The sequence below is a fragment of the Malaclemys terrapin genome, chromosome 20 (assembly GCF_027887155.1).
Source record: "Malaclemys terrapin pileata isolate rMalTer1 chromosome 20, rMalTer1.hap1, whole genome shotgun sequence".
NCBI lineage: Eukaryota > Metazoa > Chordata > Testudines > Emydidae > Malaclemys > Malaclemys terrapin.
Window position 1 is genome coordinate 7,925,191 of NC_071524.1, and position 22,521 is coordinate 7,947,711.

At 42.8% G+C, this 22,521-nt stretch overlaps 1 protein-coding gene across 5 annotated transcripts in view; it reads left to right on the top strand.

Annotated features, from left to right (window-relative positions):
* Window positions 1–22,521, top strand: part of LOC128826379 (butyrophilin subfamily 3 member A3-like) — a 97,649-nt gene that overhangs the window by 24,482 nt on the left and 50,646 nt on the right. For 2 of the 5 annotated variants that reach the window (XM_054009632.1, XM_054009631.1), the window contains 6 exons: window positions 4,805–4,933; window positions 7,137–7,172; window positions 10,294–10,362; window positions 14,949–15,029; window positions 17,586–17,627; window positions 20,348–20,440. In XM_054009632.1, the coding sequence (XP_053865607.1) occupies window positions 4,816–4,933; window positions 7,137–7,172; window positions 10,294–10,362; window positions 14,949–15,029; window positions 17,586–17,627; window positions 20,348–20,440 (439 nt within the window). In that variant the 5' untranslated portion in view covers window positions 4,805–4,815. Of the gene's footprint in view, window positions 1–834; window positions 922–4,471; window positions 4,530–4,804; window positions 4,934–7,136; window positions 7,173–10,293; window positions 10,363–14,948; window positions 15,030–17,585; window positions 17,628–20,347; window positions 20,441–22,521 lie in introns of those variants that run through there. The other 3 variants (XM_054009633.1, XM_054009629.1, XM_054009630.1) reach the window with 3 other exon arrangements.

Genomic DNA, 22,521 nt, shown 5'->3' on the forward strand with positions numbered 1-22,521 from the left:
GTTACATCAGTGTAGCACTTTTAGTGTAGACCTCCCCTATGAGTCTATGAAAAAGGGGGAGGAAAGAAAAAATGGTGAGAGAAACCTGAAAATTAAAAATTTTGGGGTTTTGTTGTTTTGCTTTACAAAAATGAAGACGTTCATCATAAAAATGAAAATTCCCACAGGAAATAATAATAATAATTAATAATAATAAAATAATAATAACAAAATCAACAGAGAAAGTTTGAAAGGATTTTTTCCCCGTGGAAAATTCCACCAGGAAAAAAGAATCCCATCTTTCAAGTAGTTCTCAGGACAAACCATGGAACCAATTATCTTTATTAAAAAAACTAATGGAAATATATCTCTTCACTTTTGTATTTACTGTCTCAGAGTTCTATATAATCTCCTTTAATATAATCACATTTCTTGACTATTATTTATTATCAAATTCACAATTCATGGGTGTCATTCTTAGACAGACGAAATTGTATCCCAGTTGAAATTGTCTGTGCTTCGTAAGATTATTTAACAAATTCAGCTGTTTGTTTCTAAAAGCCAAAGGGAGTTTAGTGTCCATGTTAACTCCCTGAGGTTCATTCAAAAATATCCAACTGACAGCACAGAAATGGTGCAAACTAGACAGTAAACTTTGGAATTTCATTATCTCCAAAAAGAACAGGATATTCTTTGTGGTGTTTCTATACACATCAAATAAAATCAATACAATAATACAAATAATAACAAATAATATTAACTGTTTTCAAGCAAGATTTCACTTTTATTTTTAAATGGAAATATATGTCTAAAAATAATATACGGTACAGTAAATGAAATTTTCTATTTTTGCAGAATGGATGCTCATATTGAATTTCATACTAGTTCTTACTTCCATAACCATTGTCATGTTTTTCATCAGATGTAGAAGGCAATATTTTGGTAAGAATTGCACAATGAAATAATATTGATTGTTACAATAAACATGTTCAAAATATACAGGCAACCTTAATTCTGGCTTTTCCTAATTTTGGGGTGGTTAACTTTTGAGCCTTAACACAATTATCTTAAGAGGGTTGTTTAATGTATTTTCCTTGTTTTAAAAAAAATCTGTTATGTTCGACTATAATCTCATCACTTCCACATCATCAGCTTTTGAACCCTTGGCCTTCAGTATGTCAGCACAGACCTCTAGAAAATTAGCTAGAGGATTAACTATAATAGGGAGCAGAAGGAATAGGTTATAATCTGCTAAAGACCAGCCACATTATGTAATCTCATTGAGGCAGGGACAAGATTGTGCCTGCAATTATATACAGTTGTAAAATTGGGACAATAGTTGTTTGCCCTTGCAATTGCCCTGATTAGGGTGCCAAACTGCCTGAATTTGGGGTGTTTTTGCACATGCAAAAATTTATAAATAAAATAAAATTTCTCCTTCAGTATTGGAAACCTGGTTCAGAGTTGGGTAAAACTCAGGTCCGTTAAGTTGTCATATTCCTCATTGTCATAATAGTAAGAGGTGTCTTGTCTGACTAGCTTGAAAAGAACAACCTCTTAATCCTGACTAGGATAAACAATTTTAAGTTGAGACAAATAGGAAAGCAATTCTATCCAAACTCCTTGAAAAACGGAATAGTTTGTTCAGTCTTCAAGAAATCACCACTCAACCTCTGCAAATATGGCCCTGTCTTCGATCTCCCATTTCTGGGCAAAATAGCTGAGAAAGAGCTAAACACCAAGATCCAACAATATGTAACATCAGTCAACACCCTGGATGCCTCACAATTACAGTTCAGCCTGGGGCACAGTCTAGCACCCTGCCAGTGGGGTGGGTCAGAGCCCAAGCCCTACTGGGACTTGTGTGCAAGCCCTGTCATTTTGCAGGTCAAACCACAAACCCAAGTTAGAAGGTCTGCATAGTGCAGTATGGACGCGTTAGCATGGTGGTGAGACCTGGGTCCAGTAACTGTAACACAGGTTTATATACTGTATGGCCACTCAAGCACAGGCTGGGAAACAACAAATCCACAAGCCCAGATCCCTTAGATCTGGGCTTGGACTGCAGTGTAGATATACCCTTAGACAGAGGCAGCAGTGCACATGCTCAAAGGCAGGAATGTAGGATCCTAGGGAAAGCATACTGCAAAAATTTAGGTGCCCAGGATTGGGCAGCAAATGAGGGGGAGTGTTGAGGATTGGTCCTACTTTGAACAGGGGGTTGGACTAGATAACCTCCTGCGGTCCCTTCCAACCCTGATATTCTATGATTCTATGATTGCAGTGTTGCCTGCAAATGGGATTTAGGCACCAAAGTCTGGAGGTTAGCCCCTATGTACCTTTGTGAAACCCACCCACTGTCATTAGCAGACTCTACCAAACCTTTGTCTATGAAAAGACCTTTCAACCATAAAAATAACATTTTCCACAGAAACCCCTTTCTACCCCCCAAATTCCCCAACCAGTCAAAAAGTAAAAGCAAAAAAACCCTAAAACAAATAACTTCGAAATAATTAATTAAATCTAAATTGCTTAAAAAACAACAACAAACCTTTACCCTAAAAAAGATTTTTTACCACAAAAAGTGAAAGGTACCGGAGTCCCTTTAAAGTCCACTAAAGAGTTTGCTCTTGCTACTGTTGTTATATGCAAAGCACTCGGATATGACAGTGATATGTGGCAGTAAAAATCCCAAAGACAGATCTCTAGGCTTACAGTTCTATTTACATTATAGCATCAACAGCAGCAATGTTATAATTAAGGTTCAAAAGCTCCATTATGTGCAACCCCTCATTTATAGCATTCATATCTATTTTCAAAAATGAGTAAAGCTAGGGCTGTATGTAGTATAGTTGTAGCCGTGTTTGTTCCAGGATATTAGAGAGACAAGTTATGTGAGGTAATACCTTTCCCAGACCTGAAGAAGAGCTCTGAGTGGCTCGATAGCTTGTCAACAACAGAAGTTGGCCCATTACCTCACTCACATTGCATCTCTAAGTTAGGATTGGCAGAATTTGATTTTTATTTTTAACTGATAATGTTAATTTTTATTTTTAAGCTTTTTTATTTTTATACATTCCATAATTTCTCACAACTGTGAAAATTTTAAAGTCAGACAACAGCAGGTTTCAGCAATAATTATTTAAACAATAGACATTGGGATTCAAAAGGTAAAGTTTTGTAGCTATTAAAACATAAAGTGTCAACATCGGGTGTGAAAATATACATATTAAATATGCTTAAAACAAATGCTAATAAGTTCCTCAACCAGCATTTTTTTTACTTTGCCTATCTGTAAATTTGGATTATTATTGAAGGAAATATTTTTTCTTAGGTTTGTGTTAGGTTTACCAATTTTGGTTGGATGTATTCCTGGAGGTTTCATCACATGACATAATCTTTAATTAAAAATTAATCTTTAATTCCTGGAGACTCCTGGACAATCCTGGAGATTTGGCAACCCTAGTTTGTGTATGTGTGGTGGAACTGATGTTTGCTGACTTTTGCTAATTAAAGTATAGTATTTTCTTTTGTCAATTTATTGGGACCTCTCCAGTTCGTCAAAAATGAAAGTTGGTAACTTGAACCAGCCATTCAAACTATCTGGTTATTCTCTTAACTGTTTTTCATTAATAATTGTTTTTGCAAGATCTTCATTACTTGCTAACTTCCAAAATTTGATCTCTTTTGCCCAGATCATTCATTCCTAGGGACAGACCCATGGGATGGGAACTCAGAGGCCTTTGATATATTACTAAAAGCCCTTTTGCATTCACTCCTTTACGGAATAGTGGGCAGAGAAAATGACACTTTTCCCTTATCCTTTCTCTTTAAGGCTGACCAAATACTGCAAAAGCCTTTATGTGGGGTAACAGACCCAGTAATGACCTCTTCGAGACAGGTTCCAAAAGGCAAAAACAACTTTCCAGTCTCAGCCACAGAAAAAGAAAACTGTCAGCAACACCTAAGTCCCTTTTTGGAACCAGGCCTAAGACAATAATAATTAACAAACTTTAGCATTCAATATTCCTTCTGTAGACCCAGGCCTGCTCACTGACTTTAACAGGACTAGGTGTGGGAGTTAGGTGAACAGGATTTAGTTTACAATATTTAATTCTAAATGTTAAGGTGTTTTAGGGTTGTTCAATGATAGCCAGTGCAATTTTTTTTTGTCTCATTTCCATGTATTTCCCCATCTGTCTGTCTGTGTCTCTTGTCTCATATTTAGGTTGTAAATTCTTCGGGGCAAGGGGCTGGCTTTTTGTTGTATGTTTGTACAGCACTTAGCACAATGGGGTCCTGATCCAGGCTATGGGCTCCTAGGTGCTATGATAATAATAAAAAATAATAATAAAAATAATTAATAATGATCCTGCAAGGTGCCTTAATACAGCATAATATTTAAGTGCCTGCTTAAATTTAAGTAGGTAAACTGATCTCATTAGGACTACTCATGTGCTTCAAGTTACTCACATACCTAAATGCTTTGCAGGAGCAGAGGGCTTGGCATCTTGTAGGATCCTGTGCTACGAAAACTAGATATTCAGCAGGTAAAGAGACAGAATGGCTCATGCGCCATAAAAAACACAAGACAAAAGACACTGTTTTTATGTGTATGTGGAGGGGGCAGGAGGACGGGGGCGGACCAGAACCTATGAGAAACAAACCAATTACATGCATTCTTAAAGGTTTTTAGAAACTACAATCAATCAATCAATAAAATCTACATAAAAGTACACAACAGCAGTGAGCAAGTTCTACCCCTCAATCAATGTAAATTATTTTATATGTCTTTAAAATTACTTACTATATCTTTATTTTTCAGGTCATACATGGATGAGAAATATACATTGGACAAACATGAAGGAGAAGTACATATGTCCTGTGCATCCTGTTAAAAGAGGACTCTGTTTGATTATTTCATTTTTGATCCTTGGAATATGCTTTCTTTCAGGTTAGCTTTCTTACTGCTTATTTTCATCATTATTAATAGAAGTCAATTTAAAAACTAACAAAAATCTTTATGAATGTTACAATGTAGCTTTCTTGTAATCTCCTTAACATACATAACATAGCACATGGAAAACTTTAGAAAAGTCCTCTCAAGTGAAAAATATGTATGGAAAATAAGTGACACCAAATTAGACAGATAGCACCATAGATGATAACTCCAGCTGTGGAAATTAAATGGCTGAGTATGGTCAGACACACTAATTAGTGACCTGCCCCAGTACAGCCATATGACTACAAAAAGTAATGTTGGGATGGAGTCAGACTCTGACAAGGAATGAAAATAAACTAATCTGCAGCAAAAGAAAGAATCTCCAGGTCTTGTCTGACAGAAGATAGAGATGGTAAATAATAACCTTTCTCCACGCTATCAGCTGCAACCCATGGGATGCAGCCTCTGGGAAGGGGCAGTGACCTCCTGAGGTGAATCGGTAAGCCCAGATACTGCAGCATCCCTTTAAAGGGTGACATATAGTTTCTCTTTCTCTTACACTCACCTCTCCATGGGTAGAACCAGGGCTTTGCTCACTTCCTGTCTCTCCCCAATCCTCATAAGCACCATTCAGCCCTGGGTAGAAGATAGAAAAGTGCAAGGACTGCAGACTGAATACAGGGATTTTAATCCTTCTAGGCACTTTACCAGGCCATGCAAGAGGAAAGTTTTTTAGCCCTCTTTCGCCATTGTGTGAGAGCGAGCAGAATCTAGCTCTAAATGTGGCTCCATTACAATGACCTTAATATTGCAGGAATACCATGTGATTAACTTGTGAATATGCAGAATTACTAAAATGTACATAATCTAAATAAGCAAATAATGAAGCAATCAATTTGCAAATGTCTAGAAGATAATAAGGTGATACGTAACAGTCAGCATAGATTTGTCAAGAACAAATCATGTCAAACCAACCAGATAGCTTTCTTTGATAGGGTAACATGCCTTGTGGATATAGGGGGAAGTGGCAGATGTGGTATATCTTGATTTTAGTGTAGCTTTTGATACTGTCTTGCATGACCTTCTCATAAACAAACTAGGGAAATGCAACCTAGATGGAGCTACTATAAGATGGGTGCAAAACTGGTTGGAAAACCATTCACAGAGAGTAGTTATCAATGGTTCACAGGCATGCTGGACGGGCATAATGAGTGGGATACCTCAGGGATCAGTTCTGGGTCTGGTTCTGGTCAATATGTTCATCAATGATTTAGATAATGGCATAGAGAGTACACTTATAAAGTTTGTAGACGATACTAAGATGGGAGGGGTTGCAAGTGTTTTGGAGGATAGGATTAAAATTCAAAATGATCTGGACAAACTGGAGAAATGGTCTGAAGTAAATAGGATAAAATTCAATAAGAACAAATGCAAAGTACTCCATTTAGGAAGGAACAATCAGTTGCACACATACAAAATGGGAAATGACTGCCTAGGAAGGAGTACTACGGAAAGGGATCTGGGAGTCACAGTGGATCACAAGGTACATATGAGTCAACAGTGTAACACTGTTTAAAAAAAAAACCAAACATCATTATAGGACGTATTAGCAGGAGTTTCGTAAGCAAAACACAAGAAGTAATTCTTCCACTCCACACCCCAATAATTAGGCCTGAACTGGAGTATTGTGTCTAGGTCTTGGCGCCACATTTCAGGAAAAATGTGGACAAATTGGAGAAACTCCAGAGAAGAGCAACAAAAATGATTAAATGTCTAGAAAACATGACCGATGAGGCAAGATTGAAAACATTGGGTTTGCTTAGTCTGGAAAAGAGAAGACTGAGAGGGGACATGATAACTGTTTTCAAGTATATAAAATGTTGTTACAAAGAGGAGGGAGAAGAATTGTTCTTCTTAACCTCTGAGGATAGGACAAGAAGCAATGGTCTTAAATTGCAGCAAGGGAGGTTTAGGTTGGACACTGGGAAAAACTTCCTAACTGTCAGGGTGATTAATCACAGGGATATATTTCATAGGGAGGTTGTGGAATCTCCATCGTTGGAGATTTTTAAGAGCAGGTTAGACAGACACCTGTCAGGAATGGTCTAGATAATACTTAGTCTTGCCTTGAGTGCAGGGGACTGGACTAGATGTCCTCTTGAGGTCCCTTCCAGTTCTATGATTCTATAATCTGCCTTCTGGTTTTATTTTTAAGCTCGGGCTGCAACAGGTGAGATCAGCGATCACACTGGTAAGTAATCTCAGAATTCCCTTTGTGCGACATGTGTCTGATATGCACTTTGTTGTCATAAACAGATGCATTTAGTTTGGAGAATTAAATCTGCACTGGGGTGAATTGCACCCAAGAGAACAGTGACACTACTATAAACATGATAATGACCAGTAAGTGAAATTGTAATCAGTGTAATTGTTTGTGGGACAATATCAGAAGCTGGAGGATCAGAACAAAGACTGTGATCAATACATTTCATTTAGAGTCCAGGCACTTCAAATTCACAGTTTTTTCACACCACAGTTACTTCATAGTTTTATTTTCAAATATACACAGTTACCACAAAATGTATCCAAAAGTGTAACTTTGAAGTAAATACAGTGTAACCCTTCTGCCAGGTGGAGCTGGAAGCAACCAGGGCCGGGTTCAATATCTAGGGGTTCCTTTACAACATCATGACACAGAACCAGCTCAAGCCCCCAACCAGAAGCCTTGCAAAATTACACACCACCATGGGTGCCTCTGAGAGGCAAAACTTCCCCTCTCACAAGCACAGAGTCTGAGTGTAGAATAGAAATGTTTAATGAAAGGAGGGAAGTCCCCTGACATTAATTAGGGAAAATGCTACAGTCAGGATTCATAAACATAAAACTGTGAGGAGGTCATGCACCCCAAAGTGTGTGGGGCAGTGTCTTTTGTTTCATGTTCTTGAGTTCTACAACCAAAGGCTCCTTTTCTGTGCCTCTTTCTGCTCCCTGACCATACCCCACTCACAGTGTTTGTCCTTTGTCAGTGAGAACCCAGGGTTCAGGATGTATATCTGTGAGGTCACCTCCCACACAGGGAAAAAGGCACCTGGCTTGCACCACCATCTGAGCACTTGCTCTGGCTGGCCAGCCCACCAGCCACTTGTTCCATGCTGCTGGCCACCTCTCCAGCTGCTGTTCTGCTTGCCAATCACCTTCTGCCTCTTGCTTCTCTGCTGGTCAGTCTCTTGAGAGTCCACCCAAATCTTAGTGATTGTCAGCGCTTAGCAGGCTGGGCTGAAATGCTGTCCTGCCACAAGTGTTTTCAGCTCTAATGAGCACTTAACATAACAAAACCATCCTAATGGGGCCTATTTAGCTCTATCTTTGAACAGTACGGAAGGAACAGGTGAAACCAGACTGGGGACCTTAGGTAGCCTGCACATCTCCTGCCTAGGATACCTGTCTCCACCACTCTTACTTTCACAGGGCTCTGGAATTCAAGCCCCTTGTTTAATGAGTCCCTTTCAACTGAGGGTGAGCCCCTCAATTAGGCTAAGCAGAGTTCAGCTGCCCTTTACTCATACAATAAAGATAACAACATTGATAACAGCATTTCACTACTCCTGCATTCAGTACTAAAGTGATTTGTAACCCAACACCAGCCAAAGATGATCACTTTGAGCTACACAACTCCTGTCTGTTGGATACCTATGCAGAGTAGGTGTGTTCATGTAAATACAGTTTGCTCCTGAAGTCTCTCCCCCTCCCAAACTAGCTGTCAGGGGAGAGTTCATTCAGACCCTGCTTACAATAGCGTAAATGCAACATAATTAATGTATCTGCATTCTAATAAACCAAAGCAACCTCCAGTCTAATCAACATAATATGCATAGCTGGAGAATTTCAAAGACACAAAAACAACAAGGAGTCTGGTGGCACTTTAAAGACTGACAGATTTATTTGGGCATAAGCTTTCATGAGTAAAAACCTCACTTCTTCGGATGCATAGAGTGAAAGTTACAGATGCAGGCATTATATACTGACATATGGAGAGCAGGGAGTTACTTCGCAAGTGGAGAACCAGTGTTGACAGGGCCAATTCAATCAGGGTGGATGTAGTCCACTCCCAATAATAGATAAGGAGGTGTCAATTCCAGGAGAGGAAAAGCTGCTTCTGTAATGAGCCAGCCACTCCCAGTCCCTATTCAAGCCCAGATTAATGGTGTTGAATTTGCAAATGAATTTGAGTTCTGCTGTTTCTCTTTGAAGTCTGTTTCTGAAGTTTTTTTTGTTCAATGATAGTGACTTTTAAATCTGTAATAGAATGACCAGGGAGATTGAAGTGTTCACTTACTGGATTATGTATGTTACCATTCCTGATGTCCGATTTGTGTCCATTTATTCTTTTGCGGAGGGACTGTCCGGTTTGGCCAATGTACATGGCAGAGGGGCATTGCTGGCACATGATGGCATATATAACATTAGTAGATGTGCAGGTGAATGAGCCCTTGATGGTGTGGCTGATGTGGTTGGGTCCTCTGATGGTGTCGCTAGAGTAGATATGGGGACAGAGTAGGCAACGAGGTTTGCTACAGGGATTGGTTCCTGGGTTGGTGTTTCTGTGGTGTGGTGTGTAGTTGCTTGTGAGTATTTGCTTCAGGTTGGGGGGTTGTCTGTAAGCAAGGACTAGCCTGCCTCCCAAGGTCTGTGAGAGTGAAGGATCATTTTCCAGGATAGGTTGTAGATCGTGGATAATGCACTGGAGAGGTTTTAGCAGGGGGCTGTATGTGATGGCCAGTGGTGTTCTGTTATTGTCCTTGTTGGGCCTATCCTGTAGTAGGTGATTTCTGAGAAAACTTATTAAAAACAATAAAAGAACCTATAAGCGTGCTAATCAGCCTACTGGACATCACCCTGTCTGCAACATGGGCTGTGGCAGGAGTTCTCCTTCATCACACCGAGGGGTTTTCCAGTGGTTTCAAATTGTCACACTCTGCCCCAAACAAAAATTCAGTCCTATGGGACCACAGGAGGCCAAGCACTTCCAAGCCTTCCCTAAGCATTGGGGCCCTCCATGCACTTGAAGCCCTGTCCATTTCGTGGGTCAGGAAGGAGGTCCTGAGTCAGTTTCAGCTCAGATTATTTATCCCAAGGTCCTTTCTTGTCTGCTGGTCTCAAGAGAATCCAGTTTCACTTTTTGAAAAGACTATGGATGGGTGATCATCCGGGACAAGCTTCAATGGGCCGAGAACCAGAGGGATCAAATTAGCTTCACCTTCCCCCTAGAGAAGTTATGAACAATCTCACAATCCTTGAGGAGAGGGAAAGTAAGCTGACCCAGCAGGAGAAGGACCTAACTTCTCATGAGCCGGCCTTCTTTTTGTGAACAGGGGCTGCTAACAGGGAGTTTCACAAGGGAATTCCCCAGGTGAAGGAGGAGCAAATACAGCACTCTTGGGGTAAGTGACTGTCTGTAGTGTGTGTTTGTGTTTGGGGGTTACTTGCTGTGTGCTGAGCTTGTGTTTGTCAGTCTGTTTGTTTGGTTGAAGGACCATGTGCTGTGGCTGGCAGTTGGAAGCTGTGAGCTTCAAAGGAAGGTCTGAAAGCTAGAAGCCTCTGGTAATTGGCTGAGCCTTAATCAGTGGGTGGGGCATTCACACAAGCCAGGGCTTTATAAAGCAGTGCACAAGTGACCAGGCAGCTTTTGCGACCAGGGGCTGCTAACAGGAAGTTTTGCAAGGGAGTTTGGAGGGGGGGTGGGAAGGGAGCGGGTGTCCCTTGCTGGTCCTATCTTTTTCCCTTTACTCCCCTTAAAACCTATAAACCAAACTACATTCAAAACTTCTTGCTTAAACAACCCTTTCATTAACTAGGAGACAATGCAGGCAGAAGCCCAGCTGCAGAGTGGGGGCTATCCAGTTTATTGCACTGAGTGCAGCATGTATGATTACCTGCCCTGTGGGCGGGTGGCGTATGTGTGCATTCGGTGCAAGGAGCTCCTGGCCCTCAGAGACCACGTACAGACTTTGGAGGCCAATGTAGCGGAACTGGAGGAGCTAAGAGAGGCAGAGAGGTATGTTGATGAGGCTTTCTGGGACACTGTAGAATTGTCCCACCTCCGGTCAGACAGCCCCTGCACTGTTGAGGAGGATGAAAGGCCCAGGGAAGCAGAGCAGTCAATGGGAGCAGAGAGAAACCTCGCCATAGTTGGGACCCTCCTTCCAGATGGTGCTGGGGTTGCCTCTCACACTGAGGTTACCTCTCCGGGGGAGGGAACTCCAGTTGCTAGGAAAAGGCAGGTGTTAGTAATGGGAGATTTGATCATTAGAAACGTAGATAGCTGGGTTTGTGATGACCGGGAGAACCATATGGTGACTTGCCTGCCTGGTGCGAAGGTTGCGGATCTCTCGAGGCATCTAGACAGACTTATGTGTAGTGCTGGGGAGGAGCCGGTGGTCGTGGTACATGTAGGTACCAATGACATAGGGAAGGGTAGGAGAGACGTCCTGGAGGCCAAATTTAGGCTGCTAGGGAAGAGCCTGAAATCCAGGACCTTTATGGTGGCATTCTCAGAAATGCTCCCAGTTCCACGCATAGGGCCAGGTAGGCAGGCAGAGCTTCAGAGTCTCAATGCGTGGATGAGACGATGGTGTAGAGAGGAGGGGTTTACATTCATTAGGAACTGGGGAAACTTCTGGAATGCGGGGAGCCTATACAGGAAGGATGGGCTCCACCTAAACCAAAATGGAACCAGACTGCTGGCACTAAACATTAAAAAGGTTGTAGAGCAGTTTTTAAACTAGGAGATGGGGGAAAGCCGACTGCTGCAGAGGAGCATGTGGATCAGACAGATGTGGGGTTCCAGGCGGAGCAGATAAAGTACACGACCAATGTGGTTGCAAGCTGAATCCGAATCTGTTTATTGCAAGCTTTCTTTTATAGTTTTTCTCAACATTACATAACACAATTAGGCTATAATCACACATCTACGGATTGGACAAGAAGGAGAATCATGTGTTTATCACATGTATAGCCCCACACCGATTGGTTCAACCGTTCCTTACATAAGGCCATGATTTGTTTACCTCATCTTATATAATACTAGACCACCAGGGGGCCTTACATAAGGCCATGATCATCTTATATAATCCTAGACCACCAGGAGGCCTTACATAAGGCCATGATCATCTTATATAATCCTAGACCACCAGTGGGTCTTACATAAGGCCATGATCATCTTATATAATCCTAGACCACCAGGGGGCCTTACATAAGGCCATGATCATCTTATATAATCCTAGACCACCAGGGGGCCTTACATAAGGCCATGATTTGTTTACCTGGCAAGTGTCCCATCGTGACCCTTACCTCCTCATGGAACTTTTCATTAGGTTGGTGTAGGGATGATACATCCCCACACCTCCCCCCTTTTTCTTAAATAAGGCCTATAGGAAGGTCCAACTAACATTAGGACAATTACTAGCCACCTGACTCCTTTTTTTGAACCTATAAAACTGACGACAGGTGACATTTAACAACTGGGAACTATTAAAAAACATAACATTACATAAATACCCACGAAAACCATTGGGGATCCGATGGGGTGGCCATGAACAAGCAAAAAGGGCTTTTTGGCCAGTTTGGTTCGCCCAGGTGATTCAAACATTTTGTCGTGGGTTAACAAAAGGTACAGAGTTTGGACATACAAAGACCCCTGCTCCTATAATAAGGAGTCCGAACAAACAGAAGCACAGCATTATCAGGTGTCTAGGTTGTAGCAAACAACAAGTGCAGGTCTGGTGTCGCGGGGTTGTCGTTCGGCTTCTGCGTGGCGGTGTCGGGCTCTTTAGCAATTTGTGTCTTGAGCCACGGCCGGAGGGATCTTATCCGGTGGTTTTTTTTTTATATGTCCTTTTAAAGTTAGATAAGCCTGGCTCCGCCATTCTTTTCAACCTATTCCGCAACTGCTCACCCTGCCCCGGGAACTTCGCCCGGAACTTTGGGGTACAAACATTATTGGTGACAGGAAAGCCGGGCTGGTTCAGGGCTCGCAATGTGTGGGACTGCGGGGGATGGTTCTTACCGGCCAAATGGGACAACTGATTCAGCATGTCCTGAAGGCCCTGTTTGTACATTCCCGCGTTTCTGCCCCCATTTCAACAAACGGGACAATGCGTCAGAGGGAAGCTTCTCTCCCCGCTTTTTAGCGATGCGTAATAAAAAATCATGCACCGTCTCCTCCTCTGCAGACAAAGCAGAGTCCATTTTATTAAATGCAGCCGCTCACCTGTGAGCTCACGAACGTCTCTCTCGGACGACCAGGAGCCGGTATCCTCCGGTACCTCCTGCCGCGGCTGCCACCTCCGCCTTTTCTCACCGAACACTTCAGTCGGCTGTGAGCTCACGAACGTCTCTCTCAGACGACCAGGAGCCGGTATCCTCCGGTACCTCCTGCCGCGGCTGCCACCTCCGCCTTTTCTCACCGAATGCTTCAGTCGGCTGTGAGCTTACGAACGTCTCTCTCAGACGACCAGGAGCCGGTATCCTCCGGTACCTCCTGCCTCGGCTGCCACCTCCGCCTTTTCTCAAACCATGTTCAGTTTTTGGTCGTGCTCCAGTTGACACTGAGCTTGGCAAACCATCTAAATCTTGGTAGCCTGCCCTTTTATTCCCACAGATTCCTTTTCTCTGATGATCTTTGTGAAGAAGGCCTGTCTCCACCTTAACAGGGCACGGCTGTTTGCGCTTTTTGGTAGAAGGAGTGCTGGAAGGAGAAGAGCCAGCACTGAGAGCCTTTTCAATATCTAAATTTAATTGTTCCAGTTTCTTCATGAGAGATGACAGAGTCTGACCACTTAGATCCTTTTTTTGGTTGGATCTGCTTTTTCTTTGCTCAGCTTCTGAGACAACACCTGTTGGGTCTACTGTCTGAGAACATTGATCCCTGCTCCACTGGCGGCTGTGTCTAGTATGATTTCTGCTAGCTTACTCTGGGCAAAGTCCTGGCTGCCTTGATGTTCAAGCCGAATCACGTCGGGGTCACCATTTGTGGGGTTCCAGGCGGAGCGGATAAAGCACACGACCAATGTGGTTGCAAGCTGAATCCGAATCTGTTTATTGCAAGCTTTCTTTTATAGTTTTTCTCAACATTACATAACACAATTAGTCTATAATCACACATCTACGGATTGGACAAGAAGGAGAATCATGTGTTTATCACATGTATAGCCCCACACCGATTGGTTCAACCGTTCCTTACATAAGGCCATGATTTGTTTACCTCATCTTATATAATACTAGACCACCAGGGGGCCTTACATAAGGCCATGATCATCTTATATAATCCTAGACCACCAGGAGGTCTTACATAAGGCCATGATCATCTTATATAATCCTAGACCACCAGGGGGTCTTACATAAGGCCATGATCATCTTATATAATCCTAGACCACCAGGGGGCCTTACATAAGGCCATGATCATCTTATATAATCCTAGACCACCAGGGGGCCTTACATAAGGCCATGATTTGTTTACCTGGCAAGTGTCCCATCGTGACCCTTACCTCCTCATGGAACTTTTCATTAGGTTGGTGTAGGGATGATACATCCCCACAGACAGAGACTTCTCTTAGGGGAGAGTCTAATGATAGAGAATAGTCAGGAGCAGAGGATGGAGGAGGATAATGTAAGTGCCAGATCAAATGATAAACATTCACATAAAAAAAGAAACTGACACATCAGAAAAGGGCAGACAGATAAACAGTGACAAATTTTTAAAGTGCTTGTACACAAATGCTAGAAGTCTACATAAGATGGGTGAACTAGAGTGCCTTGTGATAAAGGAGGATATTGATATAATAGGCATCACAGAAACCTTGTGGACTGAGGACAATCAATGGGACACAATCATTCCGGGGTACAAAATATATCTAATGTGAACTGCTTGAGCAATTTTTGTATCTGAAATAGAAATATATAGTATTTGTAACAATATAGTACAATAATTGGAGTTTGTAATAATTCCTGGATGATTCTTCTACCATAGATTGGATGCAGATACTAATTCTGATACAAGTTTGCCCGACTTTCATCATCTCCGCTATCAACCTGTTCATCAGTTATAAACGTGAGTATTCCGGTCTAAATTTCCACCGTAAGAATCTATTGATTGGTATAGTATATTTTGAATATATTTGGGAACTGAGTAGAAATTTTATCTTAAAATTGTTACTGTTGCTGAGATCACACATTACTATAATGACAAATGGATCTAGATTACTAAATACCAACAACATGGCTTTAACGGCCATTCTTCTTTGAGTGGCCTCTTCATATTCCCAATTGTAGGATCAAGGCATCCCTGCTGGGAGCTACTGTAATGTTCTGGAAGGCAATGTCTGTTGGGGTCACTCACACTTCCCTCCCCTCCCATCCCAAAGGCGCAAAAAGAGGAGCAGTCCCAACCACCCTCTTCCTCCTTCCTACCACGGAATGTGCAGTGAGCTCCGATCAATCACACACAGAATCCCCCATGCTGCTCTCATCGGCTTTCCATCTTTCTTCCCTTTGGACACACATTTTATTTACAGTGGATCAATTGTCACTTGGTCTGATTTCTATAGAAAAATAAGAGAAAAGGAGATGCCCATCCAGCATGGTCTTTGTTTGGACCCTTGTAAGTGGAAGGGCTACCTCGCACACCCCTCAGGTCCAGTCGATTGAAGTCTGGTCATCTGTAAGTCCAGCATCCATGTGAGGATCCCCTCACCATCAAGGTCTCTGGGCTGCTCCAGATTGACCTAGCAGGCCTGGCTGTGAGGCAAACTCTTAGCCAAAGTACGGCTGGTCACTCAGCTGCTGCACTGAGTCCGCACTCAGCAGGACCTGCAGTGAATGACCCCTCAGGCACGTGGCAGCAACCTATCACAAAGTAGAGACGGGTCGGATGTCTCCATGCTCAGTTATTTCCACAATGCCAGCAGAGCAGCAGATCAGTCTGAGCAACAGCACTCCCCAGCCAGGAACCCTCCTGCTGCCTCCCAGTGCAACAGACTACAGCGACTCCCAACCCTTGCTCCTGCGCCTGCTCCTCTGCCTGCTCCTCCTTCTGCTGAGCCCTGCCGGTTCCCTGAACTTGCCTTACTCCAGTCTTATCACTGACCCACTCCAGCCTGTCATCCGCATTCTGATCCCTCTAAACCCTGACCACCTGGCTCTGGTCCTGATCCTCATTTGGCTGCAGACTCTTATCTAGGATTTGACCCTGGCCTGTCTCTAGATCGTCATTCCAGGAGAACCCTTAGCCAGGCCCAACCTTACGGCTAACTGTGGCTCATGGTCCAACCACTAGGCAAGATTTTTGGAGGCAGGACCTGACATACCAATCTAGTTTCTAATTTTTCATTTCCTCCCCTCACCACTAAAACTGATTTTTCCATTTAAAAATCAGAAAATTCCACTCTGGAATGGAAGCAGAAAGAGAGAATCTGATATTTAAAAATTCTGACAGTTGGAGAGGTTGGAGTGGAGGAGAGGTGGAGTACTGAAACAAGGAGAGCAGAGTTAGTGTCTCAGGAAGGGATAGGGAGGAAATACACTGGTATTTGGATGATGAGAATGGGGTTGAGAGATGAAGGAGGAGGTGGTGGAAAAGGAGATATAACTGGATTGCATGTCTGTAATTAATGGAGATGGCAGGTGCAATTTTTTTATCAGGCCCCTTTTCCATATGGAGGTGTGCTGAGGTTCTGATGATGGATTATCTGCAAGATGCAGCTACCACATGATATAGTAACACTCTGAGCATGCTGCCTGATTAAAGGAGAAAGCTCATCCTCAGCTGGAGGAGGAACAATGGCAGGCACCAGACTGGGGTGCAGATGGCAGATACCAGCAGCTCGCCGTGGAGAGGCAGAGGCAGGAGAGAGTGTGCCCAGCAGAGTTCCCTTCTCTATGATTGGAAGGATATATTCTCTGCCATTCAGCACCACAGGGTTTATGTCTCAGGCCACAGCTCTGTGATGAGGGATGCTCTCAAGTGGGACAGGAGGGTCCTGGAAGAGGGAGAGCGTGTCCTTACGGATAGAGAGAAGTTTTTTTTCCCCTGTCCTCAGACTGTTCAGAACTGTCTCTCCATCTGTTCCAAATCTGACCTTGTCACATATGGGATAGTTTGTCATTTTAGTGTCCGAGGAAAAAGGACTGCCTATTAAAGGTGATGTGCAAAGGATTAATCATAGAATCATAGAGTTATAGGATTGGAAGGGACCTCAAGAAGTCATCTAGTCCAGTCCTCTGCACACATGGCAGGACTAAATAGCATCTAGATCATCCCTGAAAGGTGTTTCTCTAACCTGCTTTTACAAATATCCAGTGATGGAGATTCCAGAACCTTCGTACACAGCTTACTCCAGTGTTTAACCACCCTAACAGTTAATAAGTTTTTTCCTAAAATCCAACCTAAACTGCCCTTGCTGCCTGTCTTATCCTCTGAGGTTAAGGAGAACAAATTTTCTCCCTCCTTCTTGTAATGACAATTTATGTACTTGAAATCTATTATCATGTCCTCTCTCAGACTTCTCTTTTCCAGACTAAACAAATCCATCATAAACTGTAAAAGATTAGTGTAAAACAACGTACTTCATTTACATTTTGCCCACCTTCTTATCCATTTGTTTTCCAGACCCTGTTCCAAAACCTACAAATGCAAAATCAAATGTTAATGGTAAGTGAACCTACAGTCTATGAAAAATATCATGGTTTGTGCTACAAATATCAGAACTTGGAGAGTCTGAATAAAGATATAAGTAATACATTTCTTATTAAAATTCAGGCAAATTCATACACTGTAGTCAAACTGTAAAACAACCACTGAAATCTGTGGAAAAAACAGAAGTCTTTATTTTTTGTACCAGTCTAGTTTCTCAGTTTTCATCATCTCCCCATAGAGCTAAAACTGAATTTTCTACTTTAAAATCAGAAAAATCCATTCTGGAATGGAAGCAGAAACAGATAATCTGATATTTAAAAATTCTCATAGTGGGAAAATATGGAGTGGGTTAGAGGTGGAGTATTGAGGCAAGGAGAGGAAAGATAGTGTCTCTGGAAGGGATGGGGAGGAAATACACTGGTATTTGGAGGATGATGAAGAGTGGATGAGGGAACAAGAAGGAGGAGGAGGAAAAGGGGATGTTACTGCATTGCATGTCTCCAATTCTTGGAGGTGGCAGGTACAATTGTTTCCTTATATGGCACCTTTTCCGTATGGAGGTCCGCAGAGGTTACTATGATGGATTATATGCAACATGCAACCACCACATGATATAGTAACACCTTGAGCACCCTGCCTGAGTCAGGGAGAGAGGCCATCCTCACGTGGATGAGGAACAATGACATGCACTGGACTAGCTTGGAGATGGCAAATTCCAGCACCTCCCCCAGGAGAAGGAGAGGCAGGACAGGCTGTTACCAGCAGAGATCGCTACTCTTTGACTGGGATCCTGTATTCTCTGCCATGCAGCACCAGTGATCCCATGCCTCATCCCATAACTGTGTGATGAGGGGGAGAGGGATGCCCTCTGGGGGGAAAGGTGGACCCTAGAGGAGGGAGTGGGTGTCCTTAAGGATAGAGAGGAAATTTTTTCTTCCTGTCCTCATGCTATTGATAACTGTAACTCCACATGTTCCAAATCTGACCTTGTCACATGTGGGATTCTTTGTAGTTTCTGTATGCTAGAAAAAGGGCTGCCTGTTAGTGGTTACCTGCAAAGGGAGAAAGCTAGCCTTGTTTCCTTTTCAGTTTTTTCATGATAGAGAAAGTAGGTTTGAAATGGCTTGCTTTCTTCTTTTCCCTTCTTCTGCTTATACTTGTACATTAAAATACCTTCTAGTCCAGGAAGGACACTCTGTGTTGCATGGAGAACTGGTGAAATATCTACATCACAAAAGCTAAGAAAGCAAACAAGGGACAAGGGACTTTTTATTTTGAATGCTCAAAGCATTTAAAAAAAACCACTATGCAACTTCAATGACTAGGTGAATTTTGGGAGAAAAGAAACCTTAATAAAAGTTAAATTAAATTAAGTTAAATGCATCCTATGAGACCCTAACAAATCCATCAGCAAACACCGGGGGGGGGGGGAGGGGAAGGGAAGGGGAAGAGATGTCTTTATTATTTATTCCTATTTAATATTACTCATGTTTATTGTGGTCATGCCTAATAGCTAGCCACTGTGTTTGGCACTGCACAGACACACAGCAGCAGATGGTCCTTGCCCTAAGGAACTGACAATCTAACTAGTCCAGACAAACAAATGGAGGGGGAAGAGCTATTACAAGCAAGAGTGTGATGGCAGCAAATGGCATGTTAGTGCCACAATTTGTTTTCCTTTTATTTATTTCTTGTTAGGAGGGGATAAGCTAAAAGTAAAGGGATGGGGGATGTTAAAAGGAGGGGAGCAAGGGAGACAAGGTGGTGGAGTAGAAGAGGATAAAGGTGGGTAGAAGGGCAGTGAGGGTATGAACAGGAAGAGGTTGGAATGAGCAGCCAGTCATCACCAGACACATTCTCTTTCCCCACCTCCTTCCACATTTGGTGTGGAGTTAGGTGGCCTTTGAGCACACCAACTGCCTTGGGCCCCACAGCACATTAGGCCGAGCAATGCCTTGTCCATTGCTCGCTCTGGGGTTTAGGAAGGAGGAAGGCATCTGGGAATGTCAAGTGAGGCAGTCGTGCACACATCTAGAGGCAGAAACATAAGCAATTGGGGAACTTTTACTGCAATAATGTGGGTATTGGGTGAGTTTAGACACCTACAGGGTTCAGCAGCAACCAAAGAGTAGCTTAGTCGATCGCAGTATCCCCTGATAGTGGGACTTAGGCACCTAAGTCTAGAGAGAGGTGCCTAAGTCCTGTAGTGGCAAAACATGTTAGTTAGTATGTTAGCTAGCATATTTTAAGGAACACTTTTTAAGCTGGTCAGCATACACCTTTAGGTTAGTATGAAAATATCAGTTGTTACACTGAAGCTCCTGGTCCTGTGAACATATGTTTAACTGTATTACCATGTGTACTCCCATTGGAAACAATTGATATTAAGCACATGCATAAGTGTTAGCTGGATTGAGACCTTAAACAGATGAAATAGTTAGTTTTTTTTAATGTGTTGTTCCATAAAGTGATATTACAGCTTCCTGTCTGATGTGAATTGGGGACTAAGCTTAAGGTTTTTAATGTGAATTATTTCCTTTTTCTCCAAACAACAACAAGAGATGCTCCATGTTGTTTTTCTATTTTGCATCAAAGAAAATCACAGAAATACATCTAATGTGAGCTGTTTGAACAATTTTTGTATCTGAAATGGAAATATATTTTGATCAATTTGGTACAATCAGTATTACATTATTACAGTTTGTAATAATTCTTGAATAATTCTTCTACCATAGATTGGATGCAGATACTAATTCTGATACTAGTTGGCCCGACTTTCGTAATCTCCACTATCAACCTGTTCATCAGTTATAAACATGAGTATTGTGGTAAGAATTTGCACCTTAAAAAACCATTGATTCATGTAATGTAATTTCAATATATTTGGGAACCGAGTGGAAATTTTATCTTAAAATTGTTACTGTTGCTGAGATCACACATTCCTATAATGACAAATGGATTTTGATTATTAAATACAAACAACAAGGCTTTTAACAGTTATTCTTCTTCTAGTGGCCTCTGCATATTCCCACTTGTAGGATCAAGGCACCTGTGCCCGGAGCTACCGTTGTGTTCTGGAAGGTAGTGTTTGTTGGGGTCACTCACATTTCTCTGCTCTCCCATCCCAGTGGTGTAAAATGGGAGTAGCCCCAACAGCCCTTTAGTTCCTTCCTACCATGGAATGTGCAGTGAGCTCCGATCAATCGCACACAGAATCCTCCATTCTGCGCTCATCGGCTTTCCATCTTTCTTCCCTTCGGACGCAAATGTTATTTACCGTAGATCACTTGTCACTCGGTCTGATTTCCTATAGAAAAAGAAGAGAAAAACAGATGCCCACCCAGCATAGGCTTTGCCTGGAACCTTGGAAGTGGAAGAGCTACTTCGCACACCCCTCAGATCCAGTCCACTGAAGTCTGGTCATCTGTAATCCAGCATCCGTATAAGGATCCACTCACCAGTAAGGTCCCTGGGTTGCTCCAGCTTGACCTAGCAGGCCTGGCTGTGAGGAAAACTCTCTGCACTTTGTAGGGCCTGCTTTGCGTCACCCCTCAGGCAGCAACCTATCACAAAGCAGAGACTGGGTCAGTTGACCCCAGGATTCGTTATTTCCACAATGGCAGCAAAGCTGTGAAGGAGTCTCAGCAACAGCACTTCTCAGCCAGGAACCCTCCTGCTGCCTCACAGTGCAACAGACTAGCAACTCCCAGACCTTGGCCCTGCCCCTGCTCCTCTGCTTGCTCCTCTCCTGCTCTTGACTAGCCTTACCTGAACCCTGCCCTTGCCCTGCACCAGCTTCACTCCACCCTCCTCACTGACCTGCTCCAGCCTGGCCTCCATCTTCTGATCCCCCCAAAACCCTGACCACCTGGCTCTAGTTCTGTTCATCATTTAGTTCTAGACTCTAACCTTGGTTTTCACCAAGGCCTGTCTCTGGATCATGATTACAGGAGCACTCCCATGTACCCTTAGCTCAGGTCCAACCTTACACTGAGCTATGAATCATGATCCAACCACTAGGTAAGATTATTGGAATCAAGGTCTGACATTCCAGTCTAGTTTCTCATTTTTCTCCCCCTTTCCCTCTCCTTCCCCGAGCTAAAACTGAATTTTCCACTTTAAAATCAGAAAACTTCATTCTGGAATGGAAGCAGAAACAGAGAATCTGATATTTAAAAATTCTGAGTGGGAGAATTTGGAGAGGTGGAGTACTGAGGCAAAGAGAGGAGAGATAGTGTCTCTGGAAGGGATAGGAAGAAAATACATTGATACAGTATTTGGAGGATGATGAATAGGGGATGAGAGAAGAAAGTGGAAGAGGAGGCAGAGGATATATACCTGCATTGCATGTCTCCAATTCACGGAGGTGACAGGTACAATTGTTTTTATCAGGCCCCTTTTCCATACCGAGGTCTGCTAAGGTTCTGATGATGGATTATATGCAATGTGCTGCTACCATGTGACATAGTAACACCCTGAGCACCCTGCCTGAGTAGGGGAAAGAGACCATCCTCTGTTGGAGGAGGAACAAAGGCAGGCACCAGACTGGAGTTCAGATGGTAAATACGAGCACCTCTCCCAGGAGAAGCAAAGGCAGGATTGGGTGTGCCCAGGAGAGATCCCTTCTTTTCAACTGGAATCAAGTATTTTTTGTCATGCAGCATGACAGGGTTAAGGCCACAGTCCATAACTGCAATGAGGAGGAGACGGATGCCCTCTAGTGGGACACGAGAACTCTAAAGGAGGGAGACGGGATCCTTAAGGATAGAGAGAAGTTTTTTTTCTTCCTGTCCTCAGGCTGCTGAGAGCTGTGTCGCCATCTGTTCCAAATCTAACCTTTTCCCCGGTGCGATACTTTGTTGTTTTAGTATCACAGAAAAAAGGTGACATGAAAAGGGTTAAATGATAA